This window comes from Anser cygnoides, chromosome 27, assembly GCF_040182565.1.
Source record: "Anser cygnoides isolate HZ-2024a breed goose chromosome 27, Taihu_goose_T2T_genome, whole genome shotgun sequence".
Classification (NCBI taxonomy): Eukaryota; Metazoa; Chordata; class Aves; order Anseriformes; family Anatidae; genus Anser; species Anser cygnoides.
Genome location: NC_089899.1, coordinates 2,486,132 through 2,505,312, shown reverse-complemented (window position 1 = coordinate 2,505,312; position 19,181 = coordinate 2,486,132). Strand labels below are relative to the sequence as shown.

The 19,181-nt window shown below is 39.4% G+C and overlaps 2 protein-coding genes across 6 annotated transcripts in view; both read right to left on the bottom strand.

The window, feature by feature from the left end:
* EPS15L1 (epidermal growth factor receptor pathway substrate 15 like 1) overlaps positions 1-14,179 on the bottom strand; it is a 41,548-nt gene extending 27,369 nt beyond the window's left edge. The window contains exons 1-14 of one of the 5 annotated variants that reach the window (XM_066983966.1): positions 13,352-14,179; positions 8,459-8,500; positions 8,145-8,234; positions 7,732-7,779; positions 6,937-7,032; positions 6,261-6,323; positions 5,265-5,390; positions 3,886-3,945; positions 3,319-3,555; positions 2,596-2,753; positions 1,986-2,142; positions 1,181-1,243; positions 623-708; positions 154-226 (exon numbers count right to left, since the gene is read on the bottom strand). In XM_066983966.1, the coding sequence (XP_066840067.1) occupies positions 154-226; positions 623-708; positions 1,181-1,243; positions 1,986-2,142; positions 2,596-2,753; positions 3,319-3,555; positions 3,886-3,945; positions 5,265-5,390; positions 6,261-6,323; positions 6,937-7,032; positions 7,732-7,779; positions 8,145-8,234; positions 8,459-8,500; positions 13,352-13,381 (1,329 nt within the window). In that variant the 5' untranslated portion in view covers positions 13,382-14,179. Of the gene's footprint in view, positions 1-153; positions 227-622; positions 709-1,180; positions 1,244-1,985; positions 2,143-2,595; positions 2,754-3,318; positions 3,556-3,885; positions 3,946-5,264; positions 5,410-6,260; positions 6,324-6,936; positions 7,033-7,731; positions 7,780-8,144; positions 8,235-8,458; positions 8,501-13,351 lie in introns of those variants that run through there. The other 4 variants (XM_048077840.2, XM_048077842.2, XM_048077845.2 and 1 more) reach the window with 4 other exon arrangements.
* A 368-nt stretch (positions 14,180-14,547) lies between these two features.
* Positions 14,548-18,996, bottom strand: CALR3 (calreticulin 3). The gene is made up of 9 exons (XM_013195182.3): positions 18,855-18,996; positions 18,636-18,740; positions 18,284-18,487; positions 17,582-17,676; positions 16,629-16,838; positions 16,387-16,500; positions 16,153-16,296; positions 15,396-15,488; positions 14,548-15,284 (listed from the first exon to the last, which is right to left on the bottom strand). The coding sequence occupies exons 1-9, from the start codon at positions 18,991-18,993 to the stop codon at positions 15,117-15,119; spliced, it is 1,272 nt and encodes a 423-aa protein (XP_013050636.2). The 5' UTR covers positions 18,994-18,996; the 3' UTR covers positions 14,548-15,116.
* Positions 18,997-19,181: the final 185 nt, after the last annotated feature.

The window sequence follows — 19,181 nt, the reverse complement described above, 5'->3', positions numbered from 1 at the left end:
AGGAAAATAAACACCTTTTATAATTTAGAGGAAAATCCCACACAATGAGACTTGCCCAGAAACAACGTAAGACAGAAGAAAGAATGCTTTATTACCCCTATATTATTCTAGATTACAATAAAAATCTGTAGTTATAAGCAGAGGAGTTTTTACCTGAACTTCATTGGTTTTCTGTCTGATTGATTCTTCCTTTTCCCTAATGTCCTGCTCTAGAGAATATTTTTCTCTGTAAGATAAACAAGCAAATGTTTTCATGATTGGCTAAGTAATACAACACACACATACATGCAAGAATCAAATGTTATTCTGGAAACACCACACAAACAAAAATGCCAGCCCTCATTCTGATACATTCTTTGAAGGAGTAAAGGTGTGTACATATCAATTATTTTTACAAAATAAGAAAAATTCGATAATTAATCTTCTGAAGTCACCTGCTAGACTCCAGGCTGGCTTTGCAAAACTGTCTAATTGTATGGTATCTTTGGGAGATTTACCACCAACTTCAACGACAAGCAGTAACAAACTGATTAAAAGAAAACAAAAGTAACAGACATGAGAACTATATACTTAATTGGTTCTCCTACTCCAAGATTTTCTGTTAATCGTCCACAACTATTACCTCTGCAGCTGTGCAATTTCTTGACTAATATCATCCAGCTCCTTCACCCCTGTAAATTCTCCTGATCCAACAGAACTTGAACTATCCTATTAAGAATAAAATAGTCTATTAGAAGGCAGAGTCAGAACAGAACTTCCTTTACAAAGGCTGAAGACAAAGGTGAAACACAATCATGATATGCAATTCCAAAATCATGTGGAAGATATCAAAACATTACACAATAACCACTGAGCATGCCACACAATTCTCCCTGTGAATCTCCCTTGCATTTTAAGCAAAAAATGTTGTCAAGTTTTTAAGAAAGGATCTCAGTATTTGGTACAAAATTTGACATTATTTTGAAAAGGATTTCTAATCCTTTGAAAAGTCCCCGTAAATAAACAAAAATTGCAACATGGAACTCACTGCTAGTATGATAAATCAGGAGACTTACCATATTTAAATAGCATAGTAAAAGGAGGAAAGTACAGAAAGTGCAAAGAGAGAGTAGGTGTAGAAATAAAAACATTTTTGAAGTTATAAGTACATAAACAACATTGCAACGTTACAATTACTCACACGGCGCATTTCTGTTAGTGCTGAGATTTCAGTTCCTACAGGGGTCAAGTAACCTGACAGAGTCTATAGAAAAAGGATACAGGAAAAAGCTTAAAAGCACCAGAGCAATAGCAACAACAAAAATATATTTAGAGGCTCAAAAGCTTTCTGGTTAGGGAAAGTAAAAGAAGTAAAGGAAAATACTACTTAATTTATAGAAAAGGTGAATGGATTGACATGACAGAAGTACTCATTAACAGAAGTTTCAGAAATACAGTGACATACTATTAAGGAATGAAACAAAGCAGGATTCAGTAAAAGATTAGATGCTCTTACGACCAATAATACGTAGTTAACGGTGATGGATATAGGACTATGGGCTGTCATGGGACAAGGGATGAGTCAACCACCAGATACCAGAAACTAAGAAGTCATTACCCTTCAGTTTCCCTTTAAAAGAGTTTTACATTTTAACAGGAGGAATGTAGTACTGACCTCAGCCAGAGACAGGCTACTAAGACATCTTTTAACCATTCCCTAAAGAAGTTTACAAAAACTTCTTTGTGACAAAGAAGTATTTTTCAAGCTAGGCTTTTCTCAGAGTTATTACTCATTTATTTATGAAATATACTACTGTATTGTTCCTTATTTACTAAATGTACGTATAGTTTGAAACATGAAAGAAGACTCTGTAAGAGGAGATAAGAAAAAAAGGCAATTCTTTACCATATTATTGCAAAATAAACATACTACAAGACTAATACTCAAAGCCCGCTACTGTCAAGGCACATAAGCTCAGTGTATCTACAAACAATCAGTGATTTACCTGTATAGGCGTGTTCCTCTCTGTGGGAGGGATCATATCTGGGGACAACACTTGTGGAGGATCAATCCCTTTACTGACCTTCTGTTGAATGAGATACATTGCTAGTGCAAACTGATCTTTGCTTAGCTTTCCTATCTGTCTTGTATCTGCCAAAGCCCTGGTAAAAAATAGATCATACTTATAAACATGGGAAGCATACTTCTTAACCAAGAAGTCTGAAATACAAATATATATGTAATTTTATTTTGATTCAGCCTCATCAGAGCTTGCTTTTTCTAGTGAAAGAGTTCCATAAACAGAGCAGCATTATTAGACTTAGCTGAACAGAACAGTGTTGCTATGAGAAAGTTCTTATTAGCACTACTAATAGAACTACAAAAAACAACCACAATTCACAGTCTGACCTATATCTATACCCCACTTCCAAGAAAGCAATGTGAGAATTTTTTTTTCCCTCGTTTTTTCATATAGCCCATGTTGTAATACTGCAACAAGATGAGTAAAGGAGTCTGATGGGCTTTTTTGTTTTGTTTTAGTGCTAGAATTACAATTCTGGATGGATAAACTGCCTTAGTGAATTGCAAAAATACAGCTACTAGGGAATTCTTACCATATATGTGCTAGGAGAGTCTGAGATAGACCTGAATGCATAAAGATGTCCTTTACTTCTTGGCCACTCACAAAACCATCCATGTCTGTGTCTGTTTTTACGAAAATGTCATCGTATCGCACTTTCTCAGACATCGGTACTACCCAATTCACAGATGGCTGTAAAACAAAGTTTTATATTTCAGTCAAAAGAAGATAAATAATCTTTACTGAGGCACTGAGTATATATAGTTTTCATCAGATTTGGATTTTCTGAGCACATCTCATACAATCAAATCTGGTAAACAAGTAATTCCCCTTTTCCCATGAATGTTTTAGCTGAACACTTTTTATCCAAATTATGAATTTTAGTAAATTCATATTATAATAAATAATACAAAATAAATTTTAATAAATTCATCAGCTAAAACCCACTAATTCTTTGGTAATACAGACCCAACTAGGTATACTAAGTCCCCAAGCTAATAACAAAGCTCTACACGGGAGTTTTATAAGGCAGATTAATTAATTCTTTGTTATTAAAGCAGATACATGAATAAAACCTTTCTATGGAAAATGAAAATTCTCCTTAAAGTTTGCTACACCTCATAGTCATAGTGACTAAAATTCACATATTCTTCTTCTGTTCTTATGTCATTCTCTCTGCTCAAATCCTCCAAACAACAAACATTTTCAGAAAAAATGCTTACACGAGGAAGAGACCAAAAAGAAATTTTGTTTGTACCTGTGCTTGTTTGATGCTGTGCTTGGGAGACAAACTCCCTGTGCTGTTCAGGCTGTTTACACTACCGTGAGATGGAGTGGAACGCAGGCTATCTTTTGGTGGAGGACTTGCAGGGAGAACAGGAACTGCACCAGGAAAGACGGGCGTCTTCTTTCTTTTAGAAGGCGGTATGAGAGAAGGGGGTAACAGTGAAGGAACTGGCTCTTTCTCAAGAGCTCTATAAACCAAATGCATTGCCTGCAAAGGCAAAGAGATGAGATATTACATGTCAACAATAAGAAGAAAAAGCAACAAGATTTTCCAGCATCAGTCATTTACATATTAGTAAAAAAGACAGTAAGATTAGAGACATAAGCCAGAGCAGAACATTTTGAACGTTATTCCGAAAAGTTTAATCTTGATGACACAACCATGCATCAGTATGGTTTTGAAAAAGGTCATAACTGCATGTGAATGATTTAGACCTTAAAACAGACTACAGGAGAGAAAACTGCAAAGCTCAAGAGACAACTGAGAACGATTTGCTCCAGCAGACACACTGTCAATTGAGAATTTAAAGCAACCTACCACAGCAAATTCATCTTTGTCCAGGTGACCATCTTTATCAATATCACTGAGATCCCAGACCTGCAACAATTATGATAAAAACAAGGACTTGAGAACAAGTTACATTCTGTGCTTTTGATGTTAATCGTCATTGTATTAAGCATGCTCTCTAACAGCTCCTAACAGATTTTTTGTGAAAATCATATTAGTTACATTAGACATAGCTAAGCATTCTCTCGTGAAACAGACTGGATTTAGAGTTTTCTGGCAACATGAATCAAGTATTTTGTGGAAACACTGGCTCTAACAAATTCTGCATGCAAGAGAGGCAGGTTTTCCATCATTATGTATTGCAATTAAGGACTCAACAAGCTGACTAAAAACATCCAGAGGTGGCTTTTGGAATTCTCCAGATGGTGTGTGCTAGCAGATCATCACAATTTGTTTTATAAAAAAAGGTATTTTAGAAGAGTCAATATAGTTCTAATTTGCATTGCATTCCAAAATTTCTAGTTTTCTTTTTTTAGTCAAAAAATGCATCCACTTCTCAGAATTACTTTGCCCATTTCTTCAATCTCCTATCTTGTGTACAAACTCTTCTTGAACAGGAACAAGCTTCCTGCATTTTGATCATGAAAATAACATGACAAAATATGAAGATATTCAAGACTGAGGGCTTCACAATATCCAGGTGTAGAATTAAAACAAGTCATACTTAAATTTTATAGATAATATATAGAAAGAGTTCTTAGACATGAAAGTACATCATAATGCAGATACAGCTCTTCCATAGAATGTATTAATTCTCAATCTTATCAACATGCAGACAGTAAAGGAACACATTTTAAATTAAAGTAGGAAAATACTTGAAGGTTTGCTTCCCTTGCAAGTATACAATGGATGTGCTAAACTCAGATCTTAGGAGTATTTATAAATATACGTGAAAAAATACTTGACAATTTGACAGCTACAATAAACTAGGATGTTTTAAAGTGCTCTCTTGTACAAACAGTGGATAGATTTAATGGTATGTCTAATAACTTGCACTTGGAAAAGTGACAAAACAGTGGAATACAATGTTATTAAAGCTATTATGGTTTAGGAGAGGTTTCTGTTGTTGTTGTGTCTTATTTTTTTTTAATACAATCTCAATCAAAATTTCCAGCTCTTAAAATGAACAGAGATAACGAAGCCAATCTACTTTAGGGCCTAAATTACTGTTATTATTCTTATTTCTAAGTGGATGACTTCAGACCCTACTTAACGTTCTTGCTTTATAGCATGCACTTGATGTAAAATCTCAGCCAAAATATGATCTATGTTGATAAGTTACACTTAAATATTTAACACTGCAACTAAAAGCTTAATAGAGAATAGCTACATCTAAACAGCATACTTACCCTTCCCAGGATATCAAGAGGTAGCTTTGAATTCATCAGTACTGGTTTTACTTTGTCTCCTGAAAGTAAACCATTTACTGGCAAAAGGCTTTCAAAAATACCATCAAACTTTGCTTTTTCTTCCACCTAGTTGGTAAGAAATAGCCTGAATAAGTAAAAAAGTGTGCCTGTGTGAGTGTTGAAAATGAGATCTTGCAAGAAATTAAGACTGGTCAGTAATGCATTTATTCTAAATTTCCAAGCTTTCTTGCAAGTGCCACCGTGCAGCATTTAAATGTAAAATCCATGGAACTAGATTTAGGAGCTTAGTTTCAAGGCTAAAGTTATGATACCTAAGAGATTTTAACGTGCAACACGTAAGATACATTTCTGTAGTGTTCTGAAAGTACAACACAATCTGATTAAAACACTCCTGACAAGATTTTAGACTAGAAATTACTCATTCCAAATAATTTGTTTCCCACTTCATAGTACAACATGCAAGTAAAAGATCAACGTTAGAAGCTATTTTGGAAAATGAATCTGAAAAGTACCTAAATACAAATATTCCAATATATGTATCAAAAGTTACTTTATTCCAGTGATATATATCATGTATGTCGCTGAATGCTATATTAGAATATATGAACTCAAGCTTTAAATTAATACTTCAGGATGGATTTGGTGAAATGCTTCACTATTCTCAGTGGGGTTCCTTATACAAACAGGAAAGTGCCTACTATTAGGATTCTGGAAGAAATGTAGGCAGAAGATTAAAATTCATTGTGTCTTAAAAACATCACACCAGGGGTTGCCAAAGGTTTGTTTAATACTTATTTCAAACATAAAACTGCAGCTCAATATTCTCTATTGTGCACTGGGAAGGAAAGACTGCAAAGGAAGGACTTTTGAAATGGGAAATATATTTGATAAAAAATTGTCTCACTGTAAAAATTACAGACAAAGAAAATATTTACTTTTAAAGAATGGATGGAATGTGTTGTCTTTTACACTTACCCTAACAGCCCAGTGAGTCTCTGTTGAAGGTGGCGTGATCAGCAAGGGACTGCTAGTGTCATGCTAAAATGAAAGATTTATTTTTTATACACACACATACATGCACATATTTGTCTCTAATCCTTACTAAAGGCTTTAAGAGATGGTTACAGGCATGAAGCCTAACTACACTGAAAAAAAAGAAAAAAAGCTGTATATATATCCAAATAAAAGAAGTATGTCATGCTAACTTGTACTGTTACAGTACTTGGATGAGGACACTGTTCACTAGGTCCCCAGCCCCAGAACTAAGACAAGCTAAGGTACAGTTCCACATCAGCTTATGTAGGCAAAGCTGCAGTCATGCCCTTTACTGTTGATCCAGTCCCAAAATAATCTTTTTAAAATTATTTTTTATATATTTTTTTCATTAATTTAGGTTTTAGCCACATCAGCTCCCTGAACAAGCTGACTGTAGTTAAACTTGCTCTAATTTTGGAGTCCAGGAAGGGGCTGGAACATACTACTCAGGAAGACAGGAGAGTTGCAGACATGACTGCAGCTGTCTTAAGGAACAGTCTGACAGCAACCTGAAGTCTCAGAACCATGACATTTATGAGACAGATGATTCCAGTATTTCAGCTGAAGATTTCGCTCTCATATAATACATACATACATTCGTGTACATATTACTTACAAATTTAGGAGGTGGCACAGTCAAGTTCAGATTGCTCAGGTTAACATCATGGCCATTCTGTGCACATGCTACAAGGCGCAATGCGACATAGAAACCCTACAAACAATAGTGCTTTCTATTAAAATAAGCAAGCAGTTTGTCACCCTCTCCAATACATATATTAACAGCGTACACGTTCCCCTAAGGAAAGTATGGAAATAATAGATGCAGAGCCCCGCTCAGTTAAATGCAAAGCACCAACTACCTCACCACTTTTAAAGATGATTCAAGAAAGACTTTACAAAAACATGGAACAAAGAGAAAAAAAAAATTCAAAGCTAGTTTTTAAGAAGGACTGTTCCATAACTATTTTTAACATTTTTTTCTTAAGAATTAATGATATTCAGAAAACAAACAAACAATGCTCCATATCTGCATGTTTAAACAGAGAATTTATATTCCAAGCCATTTTTAATAATGCCAGTTATATTCTTCCATGCAAGAAAGATTTCTAAAATAGGTCCTAAAGTCATGGCTGGTTTTGTCAGTTTCAATGACTATGTATCTGTATCTCACACAGTGATTATTTACAAAACAAGAGGAAAAGAAAATGAGAACAGAAGTTCTCCAGCAGCCTCACTGAGTTAATATACTTGGATATGAGCAGCACTAGAAAAAAAAACTTCATCTTGTAAATGAAAACTTACCAAGAAAAAAAAAAAGCTAAGAATAATTATTATGGATATCAGGACTTTCTTGAATCAAGGCTCAACTGTGAAAGGTAACGTAAGAAGTTTACAGGCACATTTTATTTACCTGTTTATCCAAGTACCCTTTCCCTTCGGGGTCAGCCAAATCCCATATCTGTGGAGATACAAAATAAAAGCCACTGTAACTTTGAAATAAAATTTAACTCAGCTCAACACTTCATACTGAATGTCTTCTTGAACTGTTCATTGCAGCTTTCAAGTTATGAAATATAATGTTATTTAATTCTCAGGTTAACAACAAAAACGTTACACAAAAGACAATTTCTCCTTACTGCATCCAGCAAAACTCAGACCAAGACCTTGGAACTATTACCAATCTGTGGTTATCATAATGTTCAAAAGATTTGGTTTACATTCCACCACATTCACATCTGCAAACCTCTTCTGCTCAATCTTAGCTGCAGTTAAACAAGCGAACAGATAATTACTGCACAACATCGTCTAATTCCTTCAACTTACTTTCCCAAGGATAATATCGGAGAGACCAGACTTTTTAAGAAACAATGCCGCTTCACTTGCCCCAACTCTCCCCGTATATGCTGGATCTACCTGAAAGACAAAAATTTACATTCAACAGAAGCATGTCTGCCACGAAAGCAGAGATGAGAAATGAAATCTCTTATCTCTAATTGAAAAGGAGTTATACATGCATGTGGCTACCACTCAGCAGAGAGAATTTACAGAAGTTTAGCATGGGAAAAGGGGAAGAAAAGAGAGGGAAACCTCAGGTAAAGGAAATTGTACTTTATTTTTTAATCTTTTTAAAAACCTACCTGTTTGTAGTAAGTTTCATATAATGGATTTCCAGTTGAAAACTGAAAAACAGGAGAGAGAAGAAAATGAAGAATGAATTGCAATCACAGATAGCCTGCCTTTAGCAACTGAAAGAAAAAAAAAGCAGCAAATAATACTTTGTGTATTACTTCTATCAAAGATTAAAAAAAAAAAAAACAGTTAATTTGCTCAGATTTCAATTACCAAGTTTGGTATAAAATGTGGAAAGCAGCGATCCCCCAAAACTTGCAGCCAACAGACTCATCACCTCCTCCTTCACCAACATTCATACTTACACTCACACTTTTAACACTATATGTTACAAGGTTTTGTAGAACAGCTTTGAACTATTTGCCAAGGTATTTCAGGTGACAGTTTGAGACCTATGAATATTAAAGCTAGAGTTTTGATCATAACACTGACTTGACGACCTCCTACATCACATATACATTTATGAAGTATTTTCAGCAAACAATTATACACGCACACAGCCCTGCTATCAAAATATACCTGTGTCTATTTATATTTTTCACAATCTTAAACAGAAACAGAGTTAAAAAAAATAGAATGAATAGTATGGTTAATTAACAAATGTTGCAATTCCATGGCAACATTGTTTGAAGATTTCAACTTGATGTTACCATTGCATTACAACAAAAGCAGCAAACACAAGGCCCTGCCTTCTGAAGTGTATTAAACAAGCAGATTCCTCTTCCCTCTTGCTGACATTCCAAGGAAGTGAGAGCAGAAATGCCAGAAGAGCAGAAGCCCCCAAACCCACCTTCCCCTTTGCCTCCTGCACTAGCCACACAAGTTCTCGCCACGCGAAGGTCACACCTCCACACTTCTGCCTCAATGCCAACAGCAAAAAAAAATTACAGCCCAACCTCCGTCTCAAACAAGTCGCTCCTTATGGATGTCAGAGGCCTTAGAAAACAAGTGACAAAGCAACCCAAGAGTTCAGCGACTGAAACGCAGGGATGTTGAAACATCCCAAAGCCTGTTCGGGATGTCCTACAGGACGTAAGTCAGACACCTGACGAATGATGACCTCACGCTCACTCTGTCACCTCCCAAATGCCATCTTCTTCCTCGTCACCCACGGGGACTTCTGGAGGTTCTGTCTACTCCGATGAGAAGGGAGATGGAAACGTGACAAAAGAAAACGAAGACTGACAAGAAGCATAAAACTTCATGTGGTACCGAGAACCTTCCTGTAAGTTTACAGTAAACATGCCAGATCTTAATTTAAGGAGCTATCCAAAATAACTAGCCTCTATTAATCAAAGGCAAGTGAACACTGAGCACTTGGAATGTCAATTATTCTGCCCAGCTAGCAAGATCACGCATTTTGAGGACTTTCTTAAACATCTTGAAGGCACTCCACTTAACTCCATCAGCAAAATAAGCCACTGCATCCACCAACATCACGACATGCTCTTGTTCTTCTAGAAGCTGCAAAGGAGTTCAGAGTAAGAAAGCAGCGACCATAACTCATAAACCTGACTCATCTTTCTGCTGGCTTGTAAATGAATGACATAGTTAAGCACCGCGATCCTGTCCAAAGCAGGAAACACATCGTTCAGAGAAAAGGAGGAAATAGGAAATGGTCTGTCCAGCTCTCAATAAAACGTCACGTGTTTTAGCCAGCTTCCACCCAGCCATCACCTCTCATTTCTCAGAAAGCTCAGAGCAGCTAGCCAGAGACCAACTCCAAGCTCCTCTAACCAATTTGGCGAGTTTCCTAGAGCACGCAGAGACTGGATTCATACCAAGATAGAGAGCAAACCGCTCCAGCAGCCCCATCGAATGACCTCACCCCATCACCAGACGTCCTCCCATCCCCACTTGATGCTGTCAGCCACGGCATAGAGCTGACTTACCTGACGGAGGCGGCAGGAATCCAGGGTGTTGTGCTTAAAAGCTGCGAGGTTTCATCTACGGCAATATGAATGCATCCAAGTGCTGCTGGAAAGCACTCCAACACTCCACTACTTGCAAAATTTTACAAAGCCTAAGCCTTTCTGACCGATTTACCTAAATGACTGCTTCTCCGTGATGAAGCAGACCAGACAAAATGGGCTCAACTGATAAAAATAGCATAGCCGCCTAGCCACCCATCACCACGCGTGACTACCTCACCATCATTCAAGATTATTCTGTGATTTGATGACATCTGCTGATAAAGAACCTACTGAACACGTTAATGTTGGCAATCAGACACATTTTGAAGGGTTCGCAGCTGATGAGTAGCTAACGGATATAACCTGTTATACGGCAGCTCATGTGACAACACCGGTTTCTGCACCTACTCCATTTTCCCAAAAAACACCACCGAGGACCAACGCTTTGCACTGTCTCCCAAGCAGACACCTCAGAACTGTTGTGCCTTGCTGTTTCACCTCTAAACGATTTCCTGAGCAAATGTGAAGTTCAAAATCTCTGACAGCAGACCTGGTACACACGCCATGCAGCACACACACGGACGCGCCTCCACGTCCCCTAGCACAGATCTGGGAAAAAAGGCAGGAAGGAGTAAGCTGCTGCCACCAGAACAATTACTAAACTAATTAGTTTAGTAGTATTAATAAACTGATACTAAACCAGCTTCTCTTTGCTGAGGTCACATCTGGGCCACAAAGGACCCTGCATCAGAGGAACCATTTTCTTTGTTGCCCTCCTGATTCACAACTTTCTTTTGGCCGCTCATCACATCACAAGGTGGATGAGAACAGGTACTTCGAAAAGTGAAAAAAAACGGGTGTCCCACAGAGATGAAAGCCGAAAGAAGATTGCTGCTGCCCCAGAAAGATTACCTTCGCCTTTACTCTGCTTGGTGAGTATCCTGAGCTGTCTCAAAAGACAGAGCTACGAAATGATCCGCACTGTCCCAGTATCTCTAACGTACCTCTCTGTAACCTTCAGAGGCTGTAAATCGAACACGCCTGCACAACGGAAAGACTACAGATAAGGTGGCCAAATATTCAGGAAAATAAAGTTATCAAAGGTAAATTAAAACCGGTTCCCATTGTTATTTAACACCAAGAACTGATTTTATGTACTTGTTCTTCAGCTCTTTTTGTGCTTAAACAAAGACAGCTGAGATTTTTTTTTAAACTATTGTGCATACTGTAGGTTAGACATCTAAGTTTTTCCTTCATAAAAATGTAACTTCATAGAACAGGAAGAACGCTATAATTAAATTCATTCATGAAAACAAATATAATCACTTTCACATGCCTGAATTACGCATACTGTTTATAACTCCTAATACGTTCATATCAATATTCTTGTATTATATCTGAACATGCTTCAGCATTATGGTGCATGTAACCTGTCCTATTTCTTTTAATACCATTTCTGGCGTTTATTATAACTAGTGGATATCTTTGTAATAATTGTGAAATTGAGGCTATTAAAAGAATTTTACTAATTCCTTGTTTACTGCCCTGACTACAGCTAGATTATTCTTGACAATTCAATATAGAAAAGAAGTAATTCTTTTGAAAGCAATGCTTCCAATGAACTAGTTGTTAAATAACGTCAAAATAATGCGTATATATGCAGAAGGCCCTTTTTCGAGACAATGTATTATGCTATATAAAACACCATTGATGCAATTATAATTTGCACAACAAAGCAACACAATTTCTAGTATAATAAATATTTGATGTGTTTTTACTGATGTACTACAGCTATTCCACAACAACAAACTCTTCCATGTCCAGGGTTTATTTTCTATGTATATATTTTGCACCACATTGCTTGACTCAAAAACTTTGGCTAACCGTTTGTATGTTCATGGATGTTCCCAGATGTTTCCGAACATGTTCTTTAATTAAACAGATGTTCATCAGGACTCTTACTGCTTCCCAAAAGCTAAAAAAGGGTATTCTCTCTTAATAAGAGGCACAACAAATTATGTATCATCTAAACATAACGTAGCCCCACTGAGAGAGAAATTTTCAATGTCACAAATGAAAGTTTATTATTAAATGGAAATAGACGTATTTGAATAACTTGAACTAGTAGCAGTTGTTCTGAATTCCTGCCTGGCCTAGACACAATGCAGAAATAGAACAGTTTTTGTTTCAAGGCATTAGAGGGATTATTTTGTTTTTATTGTTTTGCAGGAAACAAGTAAATTGAGTATCTCCACAGCACTATAAAAAAGAATACGCAGTGATCACACTGATCAGGCTGAAATTACTTCGGTGAGAAATTAATCAAAAACCTTAACGACAGCAACAACAGGATTCTGGATAAGCATCCCAAATGCTGAGGCACAGCTCAGCACAGGGGCAGGCCGACCCTTGTCGGAGCCCAGCTCCAAGGCTCGGGGTGCTCCCCTTGCCCCCCAAAGCCTGTAGCTGCTGGGTGAGCCCCTTCTTCTCCTTCTTTCATCCTGGATCCTTCTGTGGCGTGCCTGCACCTCTCGCTACTCCTCGTGCGCCTCCCAAACACTAAATAACAGCCGTGACACCCCGAGAGCCGAAGAAGGAACCACCCCGCGTTACAAACAGGCAGACGGTGCGACGTGCCTCAAGTCAGCGTCCGGAGCAAAGCAGGGCGCCGGCCCCAGCCCCCCTCAGCCCTGCCCCGGACCACCCGCCCCGACCCCCCCGGGACTTCCATGAGGGGAGGGCGCCGCCGCCTTTTGTGCCCCCACAGCAGCGGCCGGCCCCGGGGGGCTGTGCCCAGCCCCAACCCGACCCCGGGGGGGGGGACAAGCGGGGCCTGCTCCCCGCCGCGGGCCCGGAGGAGGGAGCCCCGCCGGGCAGGGCCCGCTCTCCGCTCCCCCCGAGCTGCGCCCAGCCGCCGGCCCCGGGGGCCCGCGCCTCCCCTCAGTACCCCCCGGCTGAGGCGCCGCAGGGCCGGGCCGGGCCGGTTACCTGCTGGCTGAGGGGGATGAGCGCCGCCATCTTCCTCCCGCTGATTCGGGCAGCGGCCGGGGCGGGGGAAAAGGCGGGGGAAGGCGGGGAGAGAGGCGGCGGGAGGCACCGCCGGGCCTCCGGGGCCTGCTCCGCCGCCTCCCCGAGGAGAGGGGCCGCGGCTTATCGGGCTCCGGCAGCCGTCCCCGCCCCGAGGAGCGGGCGCTGAGGTGGCTGTGCAGGCCCGCAGTCGGTTTGCTCCCCGCCGTGGCTCTGCTCCAGCTGCCTCAAGCGAAGCTGGCGGTGACCTACCTACGTTGGGGACAAAGTAGGGCTAGGGAAGGCAGGAGCTGCCTTAGGGAATGTTGTTCCAGGTAACTCACGGATCGACCTTTTAGCTGGATGAGCTGTGGCCAAGTTATCTTTTGACTTTGTTACATGAAACCTTGCGGAAACAGACTTCACCCGGTTAAGCTGCCTCGGGTCTCCGATCCAACATTCAGCATCAAATATAACAGGGTTAACAACTCCCTACCTGGACAGCATAGATATCAAAGAACAGCCTGAACAAGGCAAGGTCAGTGCAGTCATATAAAAGCTACAGCAAGAGGGACCAGCACAGGAAAAGAACTAAAAACTATCAGTGGAGTGTTTTTCAGTGCCTGTAAAAATTCTTTACTCCATAGGGTCATTACAAGTTGTCTTACAGGGTGCAGGATTCAGATAAGTGAAGGAATTTGACCTCAATTGCACCACAGGCCAGACACCGAGCTTCCACTGCTCCTTCCACTCCCCATTTCCTTACTACACTAAACTGTTCAGGCAGCAGCAGGAGGTGGTATATCGTAGCTAAGAAGTAAACAAAAAATGATGGGCTTAATGTCTGGCTTCAGTTTTAGCTAAATTTATAGTATTGCTTTAAAGAAAAGTGAAAGAAAAGGAAAGAAAAAACCCACACCTAGAAATGCAGAAGAGCAAAGCGACAAGAGAAAAGAAGGAAGAAAGGACACATGATAGAAGTGACTGAACAAAGTCAAAAGAGCAAGTTACAGAAGGTCAAACAAAAATATGCAGCGGCTGCTGGTTCAGAAATACTTCCTCATCTCAGCACCCCTTCAAAACCAGTATTTCTATTGGAAAAGTTTGAATGTAGTTTTAGGACAGCTTCTAGGTACTGTTAACAAGGTTTTGAAGGGAAAAGTGATCTGATTATTTGTTTCTAAGGGCAGATTTGCAGATGGACTCCTGTCACCTAATGACATACACTGAAGCCAAAGACAGATCAGCAGGTAAGTACCACAGAAAAGCCAAAAGCAGCCGTAGCAGGCTCCCAGCAGCAATACAACTGTAGTAATCCTTGGAACAGGTGCACAGTTACTACAAAAGCTTAGCAAAGCTTATCTCCTTAGTTTCAAGTATGTAGTGAAACACGCTTCACACATCTGACATGCCAAATCTTTTAATGAAGTAACAAAAAGCTCATTTTTATCTCCTTAAAACGAGCATAAATTCTAATATTAAAGTTATGAAAAACTGTAAAACAGTTCCAAAAATGGCGCTTTCAATGTAGCACTTAAAATGTATTTAATACAATTGCTATAAAAGGTTAATTTTTAATAACTACATTATAGTACTTTTATTAGAAAGTAACTAAAAGTTCACAGAAATTTTTTTTTGAAGTCCAGTCTTAATACAGCTTTAACAATGCAAATTTCAACAAGCTGTTAGCAAAACATCAAAATCTTTACAGAGAGAGATAATTTGGAAAAAAAAGTCTTTCAAATAATTAAAGTTCTTCTTTCTTGACAGAGCTCCTCATCACTCGATCTCTTTGAGATTTTCTTTTTTCCTTTATTTTTTTCTTAAACCGTTGCTCAAAGTATTTTTCTTCTGTGACCCTTTCTCTCTCCTGCTCCTCCTCAGTCTGCCTGATGTTCATTTCCTTTTCAGGATCCTAATATTAAAGATTTCATTTTTGTGCACCAATAGGATCTTGCTCAGATTAGACAGAATTTTTAAGATGTGACAATCAAGAACCAAAATAAACAAGAATTTCATGTGCTACCTTTGTTTCTCCCCATGTTTCATCTCCAAAGTCTTCTGCATAATCCTCATCATCTGTTATCAAGAAGTTGTCAAAAATTGTGCCAGCTCTCACCTTTGAGGAAAGAGGGGAAAAAAAAACCCAACAAGATGCCCCTGTTTTCTTTATGGTTCTAGTTTCATTCTTTTAATAATGTTTGCATTATATATTCAATAGATAGAAAACACATTAAGAACTCCACAGCTTTTTGCAGAATTTAATAAAGAATTCTCTCTGTTTTTGGAAAACTACTTTCAAGAATTGAAACAACTTATTTTAACTTTAGATGCTTTACTGCTCATAGAAATTTTAAGTCTCAATTTTAGCTAGTGATGAAACCTGAGGTAGAGGAATATCTCAGAATGGCCTCCAGAGGGCAGATTTCTCCTCGTTAACCTTTGAGAAAGTCAGGAGTAACTGAGCTGCCTGAAGCCTCAGCTATGAGCCTCAAGTCAGGTGGATTAAGTCATACTTTACAACACTCACACAGATTAGTTTAGGCCCCTCGCTTACCTGTAAGATGGTTACGAACCAAAAAGCAACTACAACAGAGGATGAATGCATTTTTAAAACCTTGCAGTTTTGTATACGTATTTAAATGAAAGGAAGTTAAAAACACTGGTCATCACGAAAGATTCCAAAGTAACAGATAATGCTGACATTCAAAGGTAAACAAACTGCCATACACCCAGTGAAAAAAGTTCTTTATTTTCCACTATCTGCAGCAAGCTCAGCTCACCTGCCAGATATCTAGTCCAATAATGCTGATGTTTTCATAACTGTAGATATTGTAGTCTGGCGAGTAATTTGGATTGTCAATCTTTGGGTGAGGCCAAACCCCTCTGTAATTTGGGTTATCAATCTGCCTCGGTTGCCACTCCCCCTAGGATAAACCACATATTCTGAATACAGTCAGGCAAAGAAAAGTTGCTTAACATACTATCCATAACTAGATCTACGAGACTGTTTATACTCTGTACAGAGGATTCTTGACCATAGGGTAACTCCATTTTCCATTCACAGAATCGTCCCAGTCTTCAGGTTTCTCAGCACTAGTGTCCATAATATATTCAGGTTCATCCCAATCCTTTAAAAAGGCACAGAAAGGTTAAAGAAAGCAAAACTAGTGCACAGTTCAACTACATCAAACAGTTTCAATAGAATCGAAATAACCCAATCATGCAGAATAAGTATAGATTCAAGAGACCAAGTTACCTCAGGTTTGATGTCATTTGGGTCATCAATTTGGATTCGATCATCCCAGTCATGGGGTTTCTTCACTGCCGGATCATTAATTTTCCTTGGTGGCAAAAAATCTAAATCATCTTCTAAGTTGCCTGATGCAACCACTGCATTATCAATTTTTACTTCGTAAGTCTGATCTGGCCTTATAATCAAAGTATACAGATGTGTATAACCATCAACCTGAGTTTTAAAGAAAGCAAATCTTTTAAAAGCTTTAAATACAGCTCTTAGGAACTTCCTTGAATCAGAGTTACTAATTCTAATGGATTTTTTCATAAACAGTAAGAAAAAAAAAATCCGTTTTCTGTAGAGGGAAAACAAAATTAATGACATGTATTAACATTCCAAGTATGTTTTCTAGTCTTCCCTTCTGGGTCTGAACAAAACAGAATGGTTGCAAGAAAACACAGTCCACATCTGATTGGCAAAGGGAAATGTCACGAGATTGAATATGGTGGCATATAAACTAAAATGATTACTTTATCTAAGTTATTTACACCCCAAATAGCTGAAACAAAGGCACGTGAAGTTTACTGCATAGCTTGAGAGCAAAAATATTTAAAGTATAACCAGCAACTTATATTTACATCACAGAAAAAGCATGCTCTTTCAGAAACACTGAATCAAAGTTACAACAAAGAAATACAAAGTAATACAGTTTTTAATAACATACGTCAGCCTTACAACCTAGTTCCACCCTCTATCAGGGTCAGGTGATTAGGAACACAATCACTGAACTACAAACATTATTGTGAACTGCAAGATATCCGAGGTCCCGAAATTAACATGATTTTTAAGAGAAGGTGAAAGACAACTTCTCAAAGGTGATATATGCTTGGAATTTCGTTTGTTTGCTTTTAGTTCTTAATGTTTTTCTAGTTTGGTTATTTTCAAGTTTATCTATTTTCGAAACATGCATTTACCTTACATCTGATTGGTTTCTTCATTGGGTGGGGTTTATTCTTGTAATTTAAAATAACATGGACTTTCTTTGTTTCAGATCCACAGATATCTGGCCCTACAAAAAGATAACAGGCTTTGCATCCTTAACTTGTTTGCAGAAAGATACTGGTTGTTTACTTTTCCTTCTAACACTACTAGACATCTCTCCCATTCCACATGATTTTTGTGGAATGCCATTCCGTTTTTAATGATTGACGTGGCTTCCATTCAGAAGTCTCTAAAGCTACCTTAGAATTAGATTTTGTCTAGTCTTAGGCTTAGTTCTGTTACGGCCTTAAGTCAGAAAAAAAAATCCAGGCAAGATAAAAGTTATCTGTGGCATAAGCTGAATAACTGTGTAATCACATGACCTACATAATGACAAATTTCACTTAGATACAAATGCACAAACTTCACCACATTACACAGGAACGTATGTAAGAGCAGATAATGGCCTACAGAACATTATTTCAAGTAAAAGCCTTCAAAAAAGTCTTGCTGAGCAACTTTTGTTCTATGCACGCTCTCTGCAAGCATGGAAGAGCTCACTGCTTACAGTCACAACGTTTTTATTTTCGTGAAGCCTTCCATTATTTTTTCCTACCATTCCAAGAACCTTCCTTGAGAAGCTGCACAACAGCAGGGGCAGTATTTTCATAATGCAAAAGTAACTGTAAACTCACCAAACATTATATAGTAATGGGAATCTCCACTCAGGTTCTTCTGATCCAAGTCTGAGGAAAAAATCTTAATGTATCCCCCACCACAATCTATTTTCTGCTCATGTTTCACAGTATATTGAATGACCAGAGTCTTCCCTTTGTTACTAAACGGTTCAAATCGTGAGGAGATTGCATAAAATTTGGAGTTCTCACTAGTTTGGAGGCCTGTAAAGATAATTAGGATAACATTCAAACATATGCTTTTCTTGCTATTTGGGGAGAAAGAACACTTTTATTGCCACACATGGCAGGTGCTATAAAAGCCAGCTCCTGAGATGGCATCCATGGTGTATTTTTCACAAAACCCACACACCTTTATCTCGCACTGGATCTCCGTAGAACTTCCCAGCAGTGAGTTTAAACGTCCCAAGCCTTTCTGCCTTGTACTCGGAGTGCACCCACCTCTTCTGCCAGCCGGCTGCCCCACCGGGCGGTACCAGCACCCACAGGGGGACACAAAATGGCCGTTATGGGGGGTGACAGCATGGGGAGGGTTCCCTTCCTACCCCCTGCTTCCTCCCTCGCCCACAACCTCCATCCAGAAACTGCTCCTGGAAGTACACCGCAGCCCGAGCAGCCCCCAGCGCGGCCCCGAGGAGCAGGAGCGGCCCCGGCCCCGGCCCCAGGCCCCGCCTCAAGGCGCCGCCGCCCGGCCCGACCGCGGCCGCCATCGCCCTCACACGGCGGCGGCCTCGCGCCTCAGCCCAGTGCAGCGCCGCCGCCTCGCGCCTTCGGGGCTCGTCCGTTCTATGGCAGGCTCTGATTGGCTACGCCTTCCCCACTTCTTGATAGCCGCCATCCGATTGGCTTAGCCTCCCCGAGAGAGAAACGGTTTGCACGTGCTCGCTCGGCGAGATGC

What these genes read in the sequence shown, in the direction of transcription:
- CALR3 (XM_013195182.3), bottom strand. Translation starts at nt 18,993, where the DNA reads ATGGCGGCCGCGGTCGGGCCGGGCGGCGGCGCCTTGAGGCGGGGCCTG. An exon ending in AGATCCAGTGCGAGATAAAG is followed by an intron (nt 18,488 to 18,635) that starts GTGTGTGGGTTT and finishes TTATCTTTACAG; the next exon opens with GCCTCCAAACTAGTGAGAAC. An exon ending in AGAAACCAATCAGATGTAAG is followed by an intron (nt 16,839 to 17,581) that starts GTAAATGCATGT and finishes TTTAAAACTCAG; the next exon opens with GTTGATGGTTATACACATCT.